The sequence below is a fragment of the Plecotus auritus genome, assembly GCF_963455305.1.
Source record: "Plecotus auritus genome assembly, chromosome: 2".
Classification (NCBI taxonomy): Eukaryota; Metazoa; Chordata; class Mammalia; order Chiroptera; family Vespertilionidae; genus Plecotus; species Plecotus auritus.
This window is the reverse complement of record NC_137771.1, coordinates 199,834,148-199,856,307: the sequence shown is the minus strand read 5'-3', so window position 1 is coordinate 199,856,307 and position 22,160 is coordinate 199,834,148. Positions and strand designations below refer to the sequence as shown.

The window sequence follows — 22,160 nt, the reverse complement described above, 5'->3', positions numbered from 1 at the left end:
CTAAAGAGGAGGATCTGGGGGTACACCATAGCATCAACAATATGTGTATGCACAACATTTAAAATGGGCTACTAGCCCTGGCTGGTGTAGCTCAGCTGGTTGGAGCATTGTCTCCTACACTATAAGGTTACAGGTTTGATCCTGGTCAGGGTGCATACCCAGGTTGCAGGTTCGTGCATGAAGCAACTCATCAATGTTTCTCTCTCACACTCTCCCTCTCCCTTTCTCTAGAATGAATTTTTTAAAATTAAAAATAAATAAATAATAAAATGGGCTACTATAAGATCATCCAATTAAGTAACCATATTATCCAAAATGACTAGCTATGATTTGAAAATATATATTATGAGCACTGACTGGTGGTCGCCAGAGGCAAGGGTGGAGAGTGGGCAAAGTGGGCAAAATGGGAGTCAAAAGATACAAATTTCCACTTATAAAACAAATAAGTCATGGCAATGTAATGGACAACATGGTGACTGTAGTTAATAGTACTGTATTGTCTATTTGAAAGTTGCTAAGAGAGTAGATCTTGAAAGTCCTCATTGCAATAAAAATATTTTTTGGAATTGTATAATGACGAATGTTAACTAGACTTATCGTGGTGGTCATTGTGCAATAGATACAACTATTAAATTATTATGCTGTACAGCTGAAGCTAATATATTATGTAAATTATACCTAAATAAAAAAGAAATAAAATGAAAATATAATATTATTCTAAATGGCAACAGAATGATAATAATGTGAGTCCATAAGCTAATATTGGTTATTGTCAACTAAAAGAAAAAAAATTCTACCATACAGTCAGTAAGTATAAATTGTACTGTGATGATAACTGAGGTTCTTCCTGATAATTACTTTCCTATAGGTATGTTCAAGCAAGCATATATTCCCACTTATAGCCATATTTATATAGGCATACTTTTATTTGAAGATAAAAATATAAAGAGGCTGAATATAAAGGTTTCACACCAGAAAACATAGAAATTCTACCTCAATTATTTCTTCTTATTCGCCTCTCTACTTCCTAAGATCTCTCCTTTCCATTTAAGGAAATCTCCATTCCAATTAAGAAAATATACATACCAGAATATATTAATGATTTGTTTAATCCAACCTCCCTTTGTGTATGTCATACTTCACATTAAAATGCCTTTTGTTTGTTTTTCTCCTATCTTCCATTATCTCTGATTAACCTTGTCTCTTCTGTTTGATTGTATGTTGTTTAAAGGAAATAGAAATTCCTGCTATATTAAGACCTATTTTTTTTAATTAATGTGAGGCTCACCCACTACAATCATCTTTTTTAAACCATTAGTGTTGAAAATCATTCTAAATATAGAAGTAGAATTTTCATCCTTAGTAATTCCCGGTACACATTTACACTTTATTTTTCAGATAAGTAATTATTTAACAGTCTGAGAGGTAAAAATAAACTTGTGTCAAGCTCACTGCCAAGTCTAAATCAATCATAAGTCAGAAGAAAGGCCCTGTGAAAATATCATGTTAGTCAATATGGAAATGGAAATAGTTTGCTTTCAGTTTTTCAGGGATTTTTCTTGTTAAGTAAAACAAGATATGACAGAACAAAATGGTACTTACTGATGGTGAACTTCATACAGACTCACTGGGCTAGAAGATGGGGGTCAAATGATTTACAATACTCAAATTTGGCTATGCTTTATAATAACTAGGTTAAAAAGATAAAGTATAGCAGCCATTAGCCAAGAATGCTTGCTTTTTATATATTAATGCTTTTTTTCCCCTCACATAGTAATTTTATTTTTATTTTTTGAGGAACTGCCATATTGTTTTCCATAATGGCTACACCGTTTTTTATTTTAATTTCCAATGCCAGTTTACATTCAATATTATTTTGATTAGTTTCAGGTGTACAGCATAGTTGTTAGAGAATCAAATACTTTCCCACCAAATTTCTTCACATCCTCACCAACACTTGTTATTTTGTTTTTGTTTCTACTTTTTTAAAAAATTGAATTTATTGGGGCGACATTGGTTAATAAAATTATACAGGTTTCAGGTATACAATTTTACAATACACCATCAGTATCTTGTAGAGTGTGTTTACCACCCCAACTCAAGTATTCTTCCATCACCATTTTCCCCCCTTTACCTTTCTGTACTTCCCCCCATCCCCCTATCCCTCTGGCAATCACCATACTGTTGTCTGTCTTTGGGTCTTTCTTTTTTTTCTTTGCTTAATCCCTTAAAACGTCCACCCTAACTTCTCAGATTAGGTATGAATTCAGCACTCAATAAAAAATCTCTTATGACTTTGATAGTACCAAGAGGGCAAAAAAACAAAAACACTCTATGACTGGTTAATAACAACTGATAAACAGAAAGAGATATCCACTCATCGCTGAGCCATGGTCATCAGGCCAAGGCACAAGGCCATCAGGACCCTTAACACACAGAGAAAGACAGGAGAGAGGATGAAAACAAGGAGAGAAAAGCAGGATAATTTAGTAATTTCCCTCGTGCATTTTACTTGGCAGAGACTTATTTACAAAGGTTAAAATTTATTGAAATGTGTATTCCCTCTCCTTCCTCCTCCCTCTCCCCGTGTGTGTGTGTGTGTGTGTGTGTGTGTGTGTGTGTGTGTGTGTGTGTGAAAGAGAGAGAGAGAGAGAGAGAGAGAGAGAGAGAGAGAGAGAGAGATGGGGGAAAGGGAGTGAGAGAAAGAGAGAAGAGAATTAGACTTAAATCGGGAGTGTCAGATCCTGAAGTTGAGGGAGAAACCATGTCTCTTTTCTCTCTATATCTTCTATACCAGCAGTAACTACACTCACTGAGTAATATCTCAAACAATGTGCTGAATAAATCATTGAATGGAAAATTCCTAACATAAATGCACAGTGGGGTAATTATACTTTTTCCCCTTAAAGGGGAGTGTCTTTAGTTAAATTATATACTAGTTCCATGTTAGCAATTATACTCACTTTTGTATATAACAACTCTTATTTCTTATGACAGTTCAATTGCACCATCCTGAGGGGCGAGAATAGCAGGGAGTTGGGTTTGTTTGTTTTTGTTTCTTTGTCCTGTTCCCTCCATCATTTCTGCATTTCTACCAGGATGATCCAAACATTGAGTAGCCATTTGAAAGTAAGTGATGTTGATAAATATTAATATGAGTAAGATCAATTTTAGGTTTTATAGTTATCATGACTTGGATCTTTAGAGCTACCATGACTCGGGTCTTTAGAGCTACCAATATTTATATCCAAGTAACATGAAAAGCCCAGCTGGCATGGCTCAGTGATTGAGCATTGACCTATGAACCAGGAGGTCATGGTTCAAGTCCCAGTGAGGGCACATGCCCGGGTTGTGGGCTCCATCCCCAATAGGGATCATGCAGGAGGCATCTGATCAATGATTCTCACCATTGATGTTTCTATCTCTCTCTCCCTCTCTCTTCCTCTCTGAAATCAATAAAAATATATATTTTTTAAATGTAAAGATTTAAATCTACCAGTGATCTTTCAAAATATAGATCCAAACATCCCCATCCCTTTGCCTCTAAGGAAAGGCATTACACAAGTTCCTTGGTTCTCAGTTTTATCTCCAGGTCCAAGCACAGTATCCTAGTGATTGATATTCATCTGTGCAAGGTCACTGCCTACCACAGACACTGCTTCCTAAAGGTACTCAATGAATATTTGTTGTCAACGGAATGAAAGTCATGACAAATCAAGGCATCATTAAACATCTATAATAATAAAAGCATATTATGCTAATTAGACCAGACAGCCAAACGACCTTCTAGACATCCTTCCTGACGACCTTCCAGACGAAGCTGGGCTACGAGGGCCAAGGCAATCCCCTGAGGCTGCGAGGGTGGAGCTCCTTGCACAAATTTCATGCATCAGGCCTCTAGTAAATGCTATAATATTATATCTACATTTAACCATATTTGTTGCTCAAATATTAGAATTTTAAGACCAGCTCACATGGTTTGAGTTAGGCATTTCAAAAAACAATGAATATATGAAGATAAATAAAAGGTACTAATATGTAGGGGGAAACCTGAGAGATAAGCTTATTTACATAATAATGAGGACAAATAAAATAATAATTTTTAAACTAAACATAAAACGTCAAACATAAATTAGATAGAAATAATACTTAGATCATGTATTCAATTAAAACAATAGTTAAAAATATGGTCTAATTTTTAAATGTCAAATTCACAGATAGAATGCATAATATAAAAATTCTAATCAAGCTAAGTGTTTTAGGAACTATATTAAAACACAGTTTAAATAGCAAAATAGAATTCAGATTAGTGTTCAGTAAAATAATTTTAAGTATGTAAAGACTGTCTGTACCTAATAGAATTTTAGAAATTAGTGTAAATCATCCTAAATTTTCGATAATTAAGCATGTTTTAAATGTCTTTGTGTTGAAATGTTCTATAAATACACTACCAGTAAAGCATTTTAAAGTCATACCTGCAAAAGAGTTGTTCTATGGAACTTCAGTGCCCCCTTCTGGTGAATTTTAGCAAAGCATCCTGAACAGTAATCTTCTCCACATTCAAGACATACCTTAAAAGATATTTAATTTAAAAAACAAAAGAAAAAACACAATCTTATAATATGACTTTGATAAGATGTCTGTGTAAAGATGCTATTGCTATTATATCTATTTCTTCCATCACATACCTATAGTGAAGTCCGAGGAAACTGGGACAACCATTTGTCCCAGGTAAGATTTAACTCAGAAAAACTAATTTGTAAACAAATGACTCTCATATCAAAATAACTATACTAGCTAGAATGTCTTATATGTGTGTTAGATGAAAGTATGTATGTAACATTTTTTGATAAATCATAAAACAATAGGCAGCATCAGGTCAAACTTCTTGACCGGGTAAAAACTACACAGCACTGTCTCTGGGTCAAGACTACTCCAATGTTAGCTTTTTTATCTCTCTGTATGGATTAACAGGGTACACTTAGTTTCAAATTGTATGCATACAATTTGCCTCTAAAAGGCCCCACACACTTCCTTGAATGTACGGTTTCACTGATGCTTCTCAAAATATGGTTTTAAAAAGTATTTTTAGAAGATTCCCCAAACGAAATTATTTTTTTTTAAATATGGATAAAACTGCCACAAAAATGTCAGCAATGTTTATGACTGGTGAAATGATTATGGACAAGTATACCTTTATCTTCCAAATTCTTTACGTGTTAAAGCATAATTTTTAAGTTTAGGGATAAACTGAAAAATGTGATGTACTTGTATCTATAATGGTACCAAGCAAGACTGAAAGTTAAGAGAAAAGAAAATGGAATTTTTACTGCAAGTGAAAGTACCACCGTGCAGTTGTACAGTCATTTCAACACTCTTACCACTACGACAAAAAGCAGTGAGAATGGCTAAAATCCCTCATTTCCTTGAGCTGGCCCAGGTTAAGAACCACTGGTAGAGCAAATAAGCAATTATGACAAGATGGTGCCAGAAAGTCTCTGTCAAGGAGCTCACATTCCCTTTGACTCTCTTTCATTTCCTCCCCTTTAGGGTGTCCTCCAGCATTCTCCCCCTCCTTACTGTTTCCCTTTACAGGGAACTGTAAGCCTAAAGCATTTGGGGCAGATTGGGGAGAGGTTGACCAAGCTCTTCTGCCTTATACTGGTTAATGGTGGGCCGAAATACAGTGATGTTTCTCAAACTCTAACAGGGACATGGATCACCTGGGATTTTGTTGCATTGCAGACTCTGGTTCAGGAATTCTGAAATGCCACCTGAGATGCTGTATTCTAACAAGCTCCCAGTTGATACCATGCAGCAGCTGCATGCACTGAGTAATAAGGCACTAGAATGTATAAAACATAGAAAAGTAGGCTAAGCTCTTATTAAAAATTCAACAGACATTTTATGTCCATTAATTTTTTTAAATTGTATTATACTGGTAAGTCCCCATTTGATGACATAGTTACGTACAATAATGTAGACAGATTTATCAGATATATAAAATGACTAGGCCAACACTACAAAAAGGTTAAAAGAGTAAGAAACATTATTTAACTATAATAAAACTAAAAAGGAAGGCTAGAATCAAAGAACAATATTCACAATGTTTAGTGAGCATTTACTCACTGTTCTAAGGGCTTCACATGTTTCATCTCATTTAATCCTCACAACAACCCTATAAAGTGATAATGACCATTGTATCTCCATTGTGAAGGTGATTAAGAACACAATGATTAAGAATTTGTCAAGTAGTATAGTTAATAGAGCCAGAATTTCAACCCCACATTCTGGCTCAAAGCTTAAGCTTTTAGGCACAGCCCACATTACTAATCAGTAAGTCAACTTTTATCATTAGTTGCAATACTAATCATTTATTTTAAAAAATGATAAAATCTGCAATCAAATAAAAGCCAATATTTTTATAAATGTCTGCATGTTCAGACAATGTGAACACTTAATGCCACTGAACTGAGCATTTAAAATGGCTAAGATGGGAACTTTAAATTATGATGTATTTTACAATACTTTTTTTAAAGTTCATGAAATTGACACCAATGAAAAGTTAGAGAGCTGTTAGAAAGCATTACTTTTTGAACTTTTTTTTAAAGTTCGCTTTAGAACTTTTAAGGGAAGAAAGAATAAATGTCATTGGGGGAAGGGAGGAAGACTTGCACATAAATGTACACAGCAGCCATAAACATAATAGGGAAAAACAGAAACAACCCAAATGTCATTCAACACGTGAACAAACAAATAAATCTTGGTGTATCTATGCTATGAATACTAGTCAGTAATACAAATGAACAAACTACTGATAAATGTAACGTGAATGAATCTCCACATGCAGCAAAACTTACACAAACAGAAAAACTATATATATATATATATATATATATATATATATATATATATACACACACACATACATATATATATATATATATATATATATATATATATATATATATACACACACACACACACACACATACACACACACACACAGGGGTGGGCAAAAGTAGGTTAATAATAAATAAATAAATAAATAAACAAATAAATAAATAAATAAATAATACAAGAATTGCTGAAACCGGTTTGGCTCAGTGGATAGAGCGTCGGCCTGCGGACTGAAAGGTCCCGGGTTCGATTCCGGTCAAGGGCATGTACCTTAGTTGCGGGCACATCCCCAGTGGGAGGTGTGCAGGAGGCAGCTGATCGATGTTTCTCTCTCATCGATGTTTCTAGCTCTCTATCCCTCTCCCTTCCTCTCTGTGAAATATCAATAAAATATATTTAAAAAAAGAATAAACTCTGTGTTTCGTTTACTCACACCTGTAAGCCCACCCCTGTGTATATACCTTATAATTCCATTTACATGAAGTTCAAGAATAGGTACTACTACGTATAAGGAGCTAAAAATCACAACAGTGGTTGCCTTTGCAGTGGGGATGAATTGGAAAAGATACAAGGAAACTTGCGGGGGTCTTCTGTTATCTTGCTGGGAGTGCAGACATTTCTAGAAAGGCATCTAGTTATACATTTACTAGTAAGATCTTTCCACTTCACAGTAAGTAAAATATACCTCAATTAAAAGAGAGAGAGAGAGAATGAGAGGAGAGAATATGGTGACAGCAAGTATAACAGACTCTTCAAGTGTTACCAAAAGGGGAACAGAGGGAGATGTGGGGGTCAAAGGAGAATGTCTGCTGCAGTTTTGGTTTGGGTTGTAGGTGGAAAATATTGTAGCATGTGTGTGTGCTGATAGGCATGAACCAAGGCAGAGAGGGCAAGCTCAAGTAGTGCCTCACCCTGAAGCGAGAGGAGGCGTCTCAGTGCCATGTTGGCCTTCCCCAGCAGCAGGCACACTTCATCCTAAGGTGTACAGCGTGCACACTTCACAGTAAGAGTCACAGAGGAAAAGTATGTTGCTACCAGAGCAGGGCAAGTTGGGAAAGTATCTGAGACCACGTGTAAGTTCTATTCCGGTATCTCAGTATAGTGTACGTACGAGCAGAGCAGCTTTGTTCTCACACTGCCCACAAACCTTCCCTCTTATCTTGGGTTTTTCTCTTTCAGAAAAATTTGCCATTTGATAATTAAAAGCTTGTCTCACTGGCTCTGGAAGAAAAAAAAAAGTCAGACTAATCACTTTGTAATATGATGTTTAGATTTCCGATTGATCAAGTAATTAATGAAACTATGCATATTTCTAAATTACCAAATAATGTTTAAATACTAGTTGACCAATAAGAATGGCATGTAGCCAAGCCTAATCTTCCCAGTAGGCTGAAGATCCCACAGTCCCCTTCCTATGACCTTAGGGCCACACATATTCACCCATATGCTCTCTGCTTAAAATTCACTTAAACTGGGCCTGTAAAATTATAGAACGTAATAAGTGTTAAAAACTATGTTCTTGCCTGACCGGTGTGGCTCAGTGGTTGAGTGTCGACCTATGAACCAGGAGGTCACGGTTCAATTCCAGGTCAGGGCACATGCCTGGGTTGCAGGCTTAATCCCAGTGTGGGGCGTTTTAAAATATATATATTTTTAAAACACACACACACACACACACACACACACACACACACACACAAAACACACATAAAAAAACTATGCTCTTGATAGAATACCTGTGGCATTCTGTCACATCTCCAGATCAAACTGAAGCCCACACAAAACTTCTTCTATACTAAATGTTATACATTTCTAGAACTTGTTCTGCCAAATCACCTTAGCCATTCAAATCAAATGTGTTTGTCCTCTATTAAAAAGTCTTATTTCATTTGGAATTATTATATATTCAATATTGATTTAGGTTTTTGTTGTCAAAATATATTAAAATATAAATGAATTTTTCAATATTCCCTTAATTTCCTAGAATACATTTTAAATTTATAATTTCTACTGCCAAATTATTATCCTAGTTAAAAGATTACATTAATAAACTTTAAGGACTAGTGCTATGAAAGTCCTCAGTATAAAAAATGCTATATTATAATCATATTCTAATTTGATATCCTTTGTAAATAAAATAACCCCCCCCTCCGCCACTACAAACAAACATAAGTAAAATGTATTTTGAGTATCAAAGGTAAAGAGTCATCATTTGGGGGTGTGGAATCTTTATATTGCATAAAACAATTTTAGCACTTTAATTTTCTATGTAATTCAAATGTAAAAGAAATTATATCTGTAGCAACTAATAATACAATGGTAAACTGTTTACCTTGAAGATTCTCCTTCAGTAATTTTAATCTCACTTTTCCAGGAAAAGGCTATATTAATGAAATAGATACTATCTGTTAGGTATACATTCTCTTATTCAAAGAAAGTTTAAGTCATTAACAAAAATACCCGAAAGTTATAAAATTTTGGTGCATCTTGAACAAAACAAATGTTTTGAAAGAATAATATAAAATTAATAGATCCTCATTAAAGCATAAGTAGAACTTGTAATTAAGTTAATAAAAATTTATAAAAAAGAAAATAAATTTCAGAAATATATAAAAACAGTCTTTTAAAACACCATAAATTATTAATGAGACTAAATTGTCTTATGTTAAACAAATATCATTAGATATCATCAAATGATTTTAGGAAAGCCCTGCTATTCAAATATTACAAAGGCTTTTCTAGCTCTGATCTTTGTGAAAGACACAAAGTCTAATATTTGCATAGACTGGATCTGAACTAAATTATGACTGAGCTACTCTGCTTATATCCTGTAGGAGCCAATATTATTATCTTATTTGACCAATTTAGGGAACCACATATTTAAGCATCATAGACTTAACCTCCAAATATATTATTTGTGATCCTTGACTTTCCCAATTGTAGAAAAAAAAAGGGTAAATAAGACTCACTGCTAGGTATTTAAGACGAATATTCACTTAAAATGCTGGGATCTTAAGATTTAAATATATAAAACAGATTGACCAATTGCACATACTTGGCTTGGTCATTAAAACCAACATTTGAAGTACACAGATAAATATGGAGGAGCGTGCACAGTTACACAGACACTGTCAGTTCATGCCTACTTTTCAATTTGCAATTTGCACACTCAATTGCCCAATTTGTACATGAGAATATGGGAACAACGGTTGCCTCTATGTCGATGGCTATACCAACCACAGTCATGTGAAAATTTAGGCCTAATTATTCTCAGTGAAGCTAGTGGTTTTGCTTCAAAAAAGCATTTGTTGTTCAAGTTCTTTAAGTAGCTACTCAGATGCTATGTACCAAACACAGCAAAAAAGGAAATGGGATTAAAATAATCAATTCTTATGAATCAAACTTTTATTTTTAAACTTGTAATATTACAAAAGTTACAGATAAATTAATCTCATTTTTATAAGCAAAGTTTCCAATATTTCTACCTTAATGATATGGCTGAATTGTAACATGATCAGCATGAACAACATAAATTGATGAACAAAAGCAGATCCAGAGACAGGGAAGCATCGATCAGACTGTCAAACCTCAGAGGGAAGGTAGGGGAGGGTGGGGGTAATGGGGAGAAATCAACCAAAAACAGGGGGGTGAGGGCATGAGTGGGGCGGTTGGGAAGGTAATGGGGGGATGAGGACAAATATGTAATACCTCAATCAATAAAGAAATTAAAATGAAAAAAAAGACTACACCCCCCAGAAACTGGCACTTCTCTCATTTGCATCTTTAATCTTTACTCCACTTTGTGAATCCATCTCGCAAATACAAACTGACTCATCTCTACATCTAATAATGACCCCATCATCAAACCGAATTCCGTGTTTCTAGAAATTCTCATTCCCCATAAATAGACATTTTAATGTGATTTTCAGTTGAAGTTACAATTGGTTTCACACCTAGAATCTCACACATTGCTAAAGACTCTGTGAAGTAATTAACAAGTATCATTATTCATGTTTACAAACATAGTGACAAAATCTCAGAAAGGTCAAATGACTTGCCTGAAAATCACAACGCTAATGAAATGAGTGAGGAATTTAGTCTAAGCAGGGCTTCTTGACGTTGGCTAAGATAATTCTTTGCTATGAGAGCTGTCCAATGTACTGTAAGGTGTATAGCAGCACTCCTGGCCTGGAGCCATTACATACCATTAGCAAAACAAACAAACAAACAAACAAAAAACTCTCATTGGTGAAATCAAATGTCTCCAAACATTGCCAGTGTCTTCTGGGGGAGGGGATTGCCCCCTGTGGAGAAACACTGGTCTAAAACTAGACTCAAAACTTTTCCACTACACAATGTATCAGACAGGGTTGACTTCTCCATATTTTCCAAAAACACCCTCCTTCACTTTCCCCTTCGATGAAACCACATTATTTTGATTCTACTCCCACCATTCTTTCTCTTCTCAGGCTCCCTTCACTGCAGAGCTGGCGCATTATCTCAGAGCCAGCCTGAAAGCCTGCCTTTCAAATCCTGGCCCTGATGCTTGACCTTGAGCAAGTTACTTATTTGATGTTAAATTACTTCATCTGTGGAACTAGAAAAATAACCGCTGCCTGTTAAGAGTGATATAAGCACTTAATGAGCTAAAACAGACAAAACAGCTAAACTGTTGACTGGTGTAATACAGATAGTGAGTAAATATTAAAGTTCCCTTTGTCTCCATATACTTTGAGCTTTACCCTTCACACCTGCCCTTCCTGAGCTTTATCCTTTATATCTTTGTTTTCCTTTTTATAGATTCTTAGGAACCACATTTAGTCTCTCAGCTTCTACGAACACATGAGAATTCAAATAAAGACTCTAAATCTTGCCTTAGCCCAGTGGTCGGTAAACTGCAGCTCGCAAGCCACATGCGGCTCTTTGGCCCCTTGAGTGTGGCTCTTCCACAAAATACCACGGCCTGGGCCAGTCTATTTTGAAGAAGTGGCGTTAGAAGAAGTTTAAAAAATTTGGCTCTCAAAAGAAATTTCAATCGTTGTACTGTTGATATTTGGCTCTGTTGACTAATGAGTTTGCCAACCCCTGCCCTAGCCAGTTTTGCTCAGTGTTGCAGGGGTCCTCAAACTTTTTAAACAGGGGGCCAGTTCACTGTCCCTCAAACCGTTGGAGGGCCAGACTATAGTTTAAAAAAAAAAACTATGAACAAATTCCTATGTGTACTGTGGGCCCAGGACGAGTCGGCTGCTAAGCAGGACAGGCAGCGGCACCCGGCGGGCCGGATAAATGTCCTCGGCGGGCCGCATGTGGCCCGCGGGCCGTAATTTGAGGATGCCTGGGAGTGTCAGCCCATGGACTGAAAGGTCAAGGGTTTGATTCTGGTCAAGCCCTAGTTGGGACATATGTGGGAAGCAACCAATCAATGTCTCTCTCTCACATCAATGTTTCTCTCTCTGTGTGTCTTTCCCGGTCCCTTCTGCTCTCTCTAAAAATCAATGGAGCCCTAACTGGTTTGGCTCAGTGGATAGAGCATCGACCTGCGGACTGAAAGGTCCCAGGTTCAATTCTGGTCAAGGGCATGTACCTTGGATGCGGGCACATCCCCAGTAGGGTGTGTGCAGGAGGCATCTGATTGATGTTTCTCTCTCATCAGTGTTTCTAACTCTCTATTCCTCTCCCTTCCTCTATGTAAAAAATCAATAAAATATATTTTGTAAAAATCAATGGAAAAAATATCCTATATCCAATAAAAACTCTAAATCTCTGAAATTTGTTGAAAGGGTTGAACTTTAATGTTCTGACCAAAAGAGAGAGAGAGAAAGAAGAGAGAGAGAGAGAGAGAGAGAGAGAGAGAGAGATGTGAGGTGATAGATTATTAATTAATTCAGCACAGTAGGGGGTACTTTTACAATATATATGTATATTGAATAATCATATTGAACACTTTAAATATGTTACAATTTTGTCATTATACCTCAATAAAGCTGGGGGAAAGGAAGGAAGGAAGAGAGAGAGGGAGAGAAAGAAGGTCTAAATCAATATCCCAGAACTCTTTTTCTAACTTCTTTCTTTATTCTATCTCCTAGCCAACCCAGGCTGCAATATCAATTATACATTTGATTTCTTCCTTTCCTTTCTCACTGCTTTTTTAGTTCCATATATCCTTTGTAATTCTTCTGCTATATTTTAAGTTAGACTCTTCTCATCAGAATCTCTAGATTCTTTTAAAGATCTCTCTGCCTCTATACCACTGGCCTCCAAAGTAGCATGTATACATGTCTGAGGGAGCTCAGGAAAAGAGCAGAGAATACCAAAGAAACATCTATTTATTTTCATATTATCCTTGATTAATATCCATATTTTGCTTTACAATTCACATGATATATTAGTAAACAAGTATATATATATATATATGTTTATATACATATATGCACATATATACATATATGTAATTGAATTCTATTTATAAATAAAGAGTTCATCGGCACAAAGTTGTGCTCAAAATATATTCTTTATTAATGTAATGCATGATCAAAACAGTTTGGATATAATTTGCTCTATATTTATAAACTTAAAATACACTGGATATTTGAACAAAATCAACCATCATTAAGCATCACCTTAATCTTGCTATCCTCCTGCTCCAAAGCTGTCAGGGAATTCCATTCATCCAATAAAAAAAAATCAGGAAGCCTGAGTCTGTTATTTAAGGTCTTCCCTCCTGTCCTAGCTCACCTTATTCTAGGATACCCACCTTCTATAGCACCCAACTCTCCATGCTTTCATCATTTGACTCAATTATGAAGATTATGGGCACTAGCATTATGACTTATTCATCACTGTTTTCTTACAAACACATCTAGTAGACTTTCAAATATTTGCAGAACTAAACTATTATTTTTCAAGCACAGATGTCTCATACACTAAATAGTTATGACAAAAATTACATACTGATGTTTTCTATAAATATTTTACATTGTCTTCCACATTCGATGAGGATCTCCTAGAGAACAAGGATAATTCACTACATGACAAAGAAGGCACTTAATAAATACTAAAGAATAGCCTGGCTGGTGTGACTCAGTGGTTGAGCATTGACCTATGAACCAGGAGGTCACAGTTTGATTTCTGGTCAGGGCACATGTCCGGTTTCAGGCTCACTCCCAGTAGGGGGCATGCAGGAGGTAACCAATCAATGATTCTCTTTCATCATTGATGTTTCTATCTCTCTCTCCCTCTTCCTTCCTCTCTGAAATCAATAAAATGTATTTTAAAAATAAATACTAAAGAATGAATTAGATAAGAATCACAGTCATCATTTTAAGACATTATATTTACAATAGCATTAAAACATGGAACACTATATCTCAGAAAGATAATAAAAAATGGAAGGTGGATTATAAAACTTTTAATCCAAAAATTAAAGAAAGATATTTCAGTAATATAAAATGCTTTTTCAAAGCCAAAAAGTTAAGAAGCACCAAGCAAAATGTTTATAGATGTCAACTGCCCAATGAAAGTTTAATGACAGGTATATAAAAATAAAAGCTATATAAGTTAAAACTCACAAAGTCATGGATCTTGTACTAAAGAATTCAAAAGCAAAACAGTTTTCTTTATAGAAAGGCACTCATCTGGCTTTAATCATGCATATAATGCAATGTTATTTTATAATACACTAGAGGCCCAGTGCACGAAATTCATGTGCAGGTATGGTCCCTAGGCCTGGCCTGTGATCAGGGCCATCTTCCTGGGCTTCCAGCAGCCAGCCCCGCCCCGCACCGCCACCCACCCCAGGTTCCCCGTTCACCATCTTGCACCCAAGGTGGGTCCAGCCCAGGATATACTTCAAGCCCGTGCAGGAGGCTGTGATCCCCCGGTGGAGGCCCATTCACGGGAGGTGCTTTTGTGTGGAATTTCTTTCATGGTAAGGGATGGGGTGTGGGCCCAATACCGAAGAGACCAAGAGAGTTCCAGGGGGCTGGTGGCACTATCAAGGCCATTCTAGGCATGCCTGAACATTCACTGCATTTATTCGCTGGAGGATTCTACTTGCAGGGTCCTGGGTCACGACAACCCATCCCACAAAAAGGTCTAATTAGATTTCAGGTCGCATCACCACTGAGGAGGGTAAGATCAGGTGCTTTAAGCAGAGAACATGGAATTCTGAAAAGGTTAGACTTCAGCAGCATCAGGAGACAGGCTTCTCAACCACCCACCTAACCAATGCCTGCTACCTTGCTGATGGCTCCTCCCTCCCCCTCAGGGAGCAGGCCTGTGTCTGTCTGGGCTATGGGAAAGAATGCCATCCGGACGGGGGGAAGGACCGAAAGGTTGGCCATTCCCACCCACTCACTGGCCCCGCCCCCTGTCGCTGGTCGCCCTCTGTGTGTGGGGAGACTGGTAGGGTGGGAGCCTTGGTCTGGCACCTCCCATGTCCTCTGCCACCCACGCCGCCAGTTCCCCTTTCGCCATCAGGCAATAGGAGCCTGCTGGCTGGGGGAAGGGACTGAGAGGTTGGCCATTCCCGCCAGCTCGCCAGCCCCGCGATTGGGCGATCAGGGCCTGCAGGTTGGGGGCAGCTCCTGCATTGAGCATCTGCCCCCTGGTGGTCAGTGCGCATCAGAGCGACCAGTCGTTCCTCCGTTTGGCCTATTTGCATATTACCCTTTTATTATATAGGATAGTAAAGATAAAGTAATTCTATAGCTGGGAAACCTGTAAGTAGTTTTCCCTTGGTATCTTCACATATACAATCAACAGGATATGGATAATAATTATTATTTAAGCAGCACATCAACATATTAAGCAAATGTGATATAATGAAAAGGCAGAAAGAAATCTGTCCCTTTGTTACATCAAATAACCTGCAGATAGAACTACATAGTTCTGTTTCACATACTTGAAACCAGAACTGAACTGAATGGAAAAATTAGTTTAAAAAAATTCAACTCAAAGTGAATTTCTAAAAATCAACTTGCAGATGGAAAACAAAAACATATCTGAATATGAAACTTCTATATAACCTATAAAAAATTAATCAAAATCCAATAATATGCAGTTGTTAAAACAAGAACAGTAAGTTCTTAAGTATGGAGAGGAATGCAAGACCTGAAAACATAATTTATATATTATTGCTTAGCAAACTGCTTGAGAATCAAATAGTATTTTCTTACCTTAATAACATTTCTTTTATTTTGTGACAGTATATGTGATTGATTACCCAATTTCCCCACTTTTCCAGATTTCCAGTGATAGTCACTTGACCTTTAATATAAATAAACAGAAAATAAAATGTAATAACTAAACACATTTCTCCTTTTAATTAAAACAAATATATTTTTCCTGTTTCAGGAAATGGAAATTCAGTTGTTAGCATGTAACAGACCACCACAAAATGAAAATGAAATATCAATAATGCCACAGCATCCTCGGTAATTCTGAAATATAGCTCTACCATATTTGGAACTTTTGAGATAAAATGAATAAAAGTGAAATGTCCAAAGAGATGAAGTATTCCATTTGTTGGACATTATAATGACTGTAGATAGCTTGACTGATTTATAGGAGATTTTACAGATTGTCGTGCAGTTTTAAAAGCTAAGGGTCCACACATGTAAACAGGAAAAGGAAGCAAAACAATAATAAAAAATATTCAGCAGATCTACTAAGCGATTAATTCCTTATTAAAACTTAAAATTGGCTCCCACATTGAAAGATAACAGATATTACAAAGAAGGCAAGCTGTTTGCTCTACAGTTTAGTTTTCAAAGTACCTTTGAGACTCACAATGTTTTAAGTCAACAGAACAGGGAGTTCAATTCCCACTTAAAAAGTAATGAGACAAAATCTTGCGCAAGGTCACAGATAATGAATAAGAAAACCAAGATGAGAACACTGGGCTTCTAACTTCCTAAACAGTAAGTGGCACATTCTCATTCTGACTACAACATTTACTACCCATGTAACCTTAGTAAAGTATTTAACTCTTCTGAAAACTCAGTCAAGCTTCAGAACAATTTTTAAAATACCAAGAAAAAGTTCCTCGGCTAAATAAAACTGACTCTTGGGGGCTGATTTCAGAAACTCTCATTCACAGACACATTTGTGAACCACTGAGAAGTCCAAAGCAGTGAAGTGTCAAGAAATAAAAGTGGTAATTGGATCATTAAGAGAAGAGCAGCAAGATACACAATAAACTTTGTCACCTGGGGTGACATACACTATTGAGATGCCTTGTTTAAACCAATGTTCTGGTCATGAGAAAGGGTGTGTGCATGTGTCATGAATATTTTTAAAGAGATAGACAAAGATAAATTCTACTGAAACTATAATAAACATTTGAATTTTCTTTAATAAAATTTCAGCTAAAGCATATTGGTTTAAAATATTTCAAACATACTCATGGTTGTGAATAATTCTTATACATGTATGTACATGTAAACTCCTGCCCCCCGCCAAAGTTTTTAAATAAATAATAATGACTCTAAACATAAACTAGCAATCTCCTATTGATGGCAATTTTAGGGGAGCAAAGGGCAAATTCTGTATTAATGTCCTGAAAATTCCAGACTATAAATGATTCAGAAGAAAAATAGAAGAGAAATAAGAACTTGTGAGAGTAAATACGGTCCAGAAGATACAAAAGTAATGTAATTTTAAAAAGCAACATGTCTTATATAAGAAACACAAATAGAAAAAAACAGGGGGAATTCAATATTACTTGATCATCAGGAAAAGCCAGAAATTATTCATTCAGGTCAGATCTTTATTGGAAGGACAAGAGTACATAAAATAGTTCTTCACATAATTCAGTTTATTCCTCTGAAATTATCTAAAAACGTCACCTACTCTCTTTCTTCTCTGTCTTTGCTCCTTGTTGATTGGAACTCTTGTAGCTTCTTTTCCATCTCTTGGTTCTCCAACTCTAACTGTACTTTCTCTATCTTCAGTTCTCGGGCATTTCTGAATAAGATTTAAAGGCAGAATGTTCATTTGGGATAAACCAACAAAATCAAAGCTAAGTAATTTTATATCAACTTCTTCTTTTAAGCAAAATTATGAGTAATAAACAGTGATAAAGCATTTTAACTACTTTCTTTGTTCTTTAAAATATGGTTTCTAAAGTTAGCATTTGCTTTCTATTTAAGCAGGTATTTCTGCAAATCTTAGACTTTCATTTTTCCCATTGCATTGCTAGAGGTTTAAAATCATAATTCACCTTATATATGAGCCTATGCCTTTATATATGAAGAAATATCTATGGCACACAATAGAAAACAAAGGAAAATTATTTTTATATTTTATACTGTCTTTTCTCTAAGGATTTGAGTGTTTTTGAAGCACAGTGTTTAAAATAACCACTTTTTCTGTGTAAGCAGAATACATATTTTTGCTAAATCTTCAGTAAATTTCTATCTTTATGTCATATATGTATAATCAAAAAAAAATTAAATGTGAAAAAAAAAAAAAGAACAGAGCCTGCTTGGAGAAAGCAGCTCTTAGGGTTTTGGTACAGGAGCCATCGAAAAGATTAAATGGGAACTGAGCCAAGCACCTCCAATTGTTTTCTCTGAAGAAAAACAATAAGAAGATAGCTTTTTAGACAAGAGCCCCCTTATAGACTCTTGTAAAAGAAATTTTGATAATAATATCTGAAGCCCACCAAGCTTTTGACATAGCCATTTCCTTCATTTTACATTCTGTTTTCTAGTCAGCATGTCATTGACTCTTCCATGGGTCTAAGCTAACCTAGTTGTCTCTCTTTTGTTACCTATCATGAGTTTAAATCTCTATTTTCTGTATTACATGAGTGGCTTACTATAATCATGTAGCATGGGCACCCACACATGCTATAGCAAGAAACCAAAATAAGAATAATGGAAATCAGAAGAGAGAACTAATTTATAGAGATGGGAGCAGTCACCAAGGAGCAAGGGAGCCAAAGATATGTTCCCAAATGAACACAATCCAGGGAGATATATAAAAAGTGACAAGAGGAGATCCACAACGGCGGCACCCCAGGAACAGCTGCGAGCCCCAGAACAACGCTCCCCAACTGGCGCAAGCACACGGGTTCAGAGGAGCTCTACACTCCACCACGGAAAGGTCAGATTTCGCCTGGGATAAGGTGAGGTCTCTGGTCCCGGCGGGAGAGAGGAACGCGCGTTTTGCGGGAGCTGGAGGACCAGGGAAGTCTGTGCCTAGAAAAATCCGTGGCTGTAGGGGCTGGCGTGATCTGTGATTGTGGAAAGGGGTCCTCAGAGCTGCTAAGAGAAGGGCACTCTAAAAAGCAACCCATTTTGATCTGAAGTGCAGGGACACCCTAAGAATTTCAGGCAGTCCAGACTTACGCGCAGCCCGTGCGCTCCCTGGGTGCCTGGGCTTACTCGCAGTCCCGGAATTCGCACACTTGGGCTTTTTCCTCTTCAAATCCTTGCATCTGAATACTAAGCCCAATACATAGGATCACCCAGTTGGGGACACCCTGGGAGACTGCAGGGGAAAGTTGTTTTTCTGGAACCTGGGGATCGGAGCGGGGAGTGACCATCAGAGAGTCAGCTCTGAGGCAGACCACGCCCACAGGCCGGTGGCAGTGCCACAGGGAAAGAAGGCTCTAACACTGCCTAGAGAGGCCATAGATAGACCCGGAAGTCAATCCAGAAACACTGCCACCCAGGGGCTGAATCACAAATTGACTCTTGCGTAATCAAAAATAAAGGAATACAAGAAATTAAGACACACCGCCTGCTTAAAATCAGGACTGGCTTACAACACCGAAGAGCAGTGGATCGCAGGGAACTGCAATACTGTCTGGACTGAGAAACAGGCGTGCCAAACAGAAAAACAGAGGAAGTGAATGACCTTCACTACTTCACATTTTATTTTTACCTTTTATTTTTTTATTTTTTTATTTTTTTTATTTTCATTTTTTGCATCCTTTAATCAAGAAACTTTTTTTTCTTTTTTCATCACTTGATTTTACCTTTTTAATTATTACATTTTTATTTTCAATCCGTATTATTACTACTGCTATTTTATCTTTTTTTTTTTTTTTTTTTTTTTTAAAGTGTCATTTTATTTTCTCTTCATTTTATTTTGGGATTAGGGTTCTACATTCTATTTTTTATCTTTCCTTTAGCATCGTTTTACTCTATCTCAACTCTACCTTTAGGCCATCACTCTCTTCCTAACCTCCCCCTTTTCAGTGTCCTGTTTGTCTTACCCTTTTACTGCTTTAGATTTTCCCTATTCTTTCTGTTTACCCCTTGTTAAAATTTCACCCTACTTACATATCTAATCTCCAATCCCCTGCTCCAAGTCCACATACACCTTTCCCTTCGCTGTCTGAGTTATCCATAAACTTGTCCTTATCTCTGTCCTTTTGTTGTTGTTTGCTTGAATGTAGATTATATCCAATTTTTATGCTTTTTTTGTGAGATTGTTTTGCTTATTCTTCTTTTATTTATTTTTTTGTTTGTTTTGTGCTTCAGCTTTCCCTTGCCTCACTCCATATTAGTTGGTGTTGTAGTTTGTACTAATCCCCAGGCACTTGTTGCTGGCATTTGCTGGGATTCGTGATTGTTCTATTGGAGTTTTATCCCCAATATATATAGTCTGTTCCCCTTTCTCTCTTAGTCAATTTCTTGTCTCTCTTACTTTTTTTTTTTCTCTTTACTTTCCCTTTTCCCAATTTCATTTTCACACTCCCTTTTTCTTTTTTTTTTTTCTTTCTTTCTTTTTTCCTCTTCTTCTTTCTCTTCTATCACCTAATTTGCCTTTCTCTGGTGGTCACCTTTATTGGAGGTTATTAATATCGTGAATACATTCCTGTTCAGTGCCTTGTGAGTTGTACCTGGTAGTGCTGTATTTTGTGCCTTTAAATCAACCCAGGAGAGAGAGAACTACATAACCAGACACCCAGAGAAGAGAGACCATGGGGAGACAAAGAAGCAGCCCGCATATGAAAGAAAAGCAGGCATCACCAGAAAAGGAAGTAAACGAAATGGAGGCAAGCAACCTTCCAGAAAAAGAATTCAGAGAAATGGTCATAAGGTGGCTGAAAAGAATGGAAGACAAATTCGACAATATGAGCAAGAACCAAGAGGAAATGAAGAAGAACCAAGAAGAAATGAAAAATGACATCGCTGCTGTAAAGAACTCAATAGAAAGCATCAAGAGTAGACTAGAAGAAGCAGAGGACCGCATCAGTGAGCTAGAAGACAAGATGGAAAAAAATACCCAAGAAAAGCAACTTCTAGAAAAAAAAATTAAAAGGCAGGAGGAGAGTCTAAGGGAACTTTGGGACAACACGAAACAAAACAACATCCGCATAATAGGGGTTCCAGAAGGAAAGGAAGCTGAGCAAGGAATAGAAAACCTCTTTGAAGAAATAATGACAGAAAATTTCCCAGATATAGGGAAGAAAAAACACACACAAATCCAAGAAGCTCACAGAGTCCCAAGCAAAATGAACCCCAAAAGACCGACGCCAAGGCACATTATAATTAAATTGGCAAACACCAACGACAAAGTAAGAATCTTAAAAGCAGCAAGAGAGAGACAGAAAGTTACATACAAAGGAACCCCCATCAGACTAGCAACTGATTTCTCAACAGAAACTCATCAGGCCAGAAGGGAATGGAATGAAATATACAAAGTCATGCAAAGGAAGGGGCTGAATCCAAGAATACTGTACCCAGCAAGGCTGTCAATCAAAATTGAAGGTGAAATCAGGAGCTTCACAGACAAAAAAGGACTAAGGGAATTTATTACCACCAAACCAGCAATGCAAGAAATGCTAAAGGGTCTACTGTAAAAAAAAAAAAAGAAAGAAAGAAAGAAACAGGAAGCGAAGAAGTAACACAGGGGTAAAGAATAGGAATGGCGACAAATAAGTACCTATCAATAATAACTTTAAATGTAAATGGATTAAATGCCCCAATCAAAAGACATAGGGTAACAGATTGGATAAGAAAACACGACCCATATATCTGCTGTCTACAAGAAACCCACCTCAGAAAAAAAGACGCACACAGACTGAGGGTGAAGGGATGGAAAAAGGTTTTCCAGGCAAATGGAACTGAAAAAAAAGCTGGGGTAGCAATACTTATTTCTGACAAATTAGATCTCAAACTGAAGGACATAACAAGAGATAAGGAAGGCCATTTCATAATACTAAAGGGAGCAATCCAACAAGAAGAAATAACTCTGGTAAACATATATGCACCCAATACAGGAGCACCCAAATACATAAAAAA

At 36.7% G+C, this 22,160-nt stretch overlaps 1 protein-coding gene across 4 annotated transcripts in view; it reads right to left on the bottom strand.

The window, feature by feature from the left end:
- The window catches only part of ZBBX (zinc finger B-box domain containing), a 123,857-nt gene that overhangs the window by 86,563 nt on the left and 15,134 nt on the right, over positions 1 to 22,160 (bottom strand). For 3 of the 4 annotated variants that reach the window (XM_080655203.1, XM_080655202.1, XM_080655205.1), the window contains exons 3-7: positions 17,752 to 17,865; positions 16,077 to 16,167; positions 9,233 to 9,281; positions 8,012 to 8,121; positions 4,476 to 4,571 (exon numbers count right to left, since the gene is read on the bottom strand). In XM_080655203.1, coding sequence (XP_080511329.1) covers positions 4,476 to 4,571; positions 8,012 to 8,121; positions 9,233 to 9,281; positions 16,077 to 16,167; positions 17,752 to 17,865 — 460 coding nt within the window. The remainder of the gene's footprint in view (positions 1 to 4,475; positions 4,572 to 8,011; positions 8,122 to 9,232; positions 9,282 to 16,076; positions 16,168 to 17,751; positions 17,866 to 22,160) is intronic. The other variant, XM_080655204.1, reaches the window with a different exon arrangement.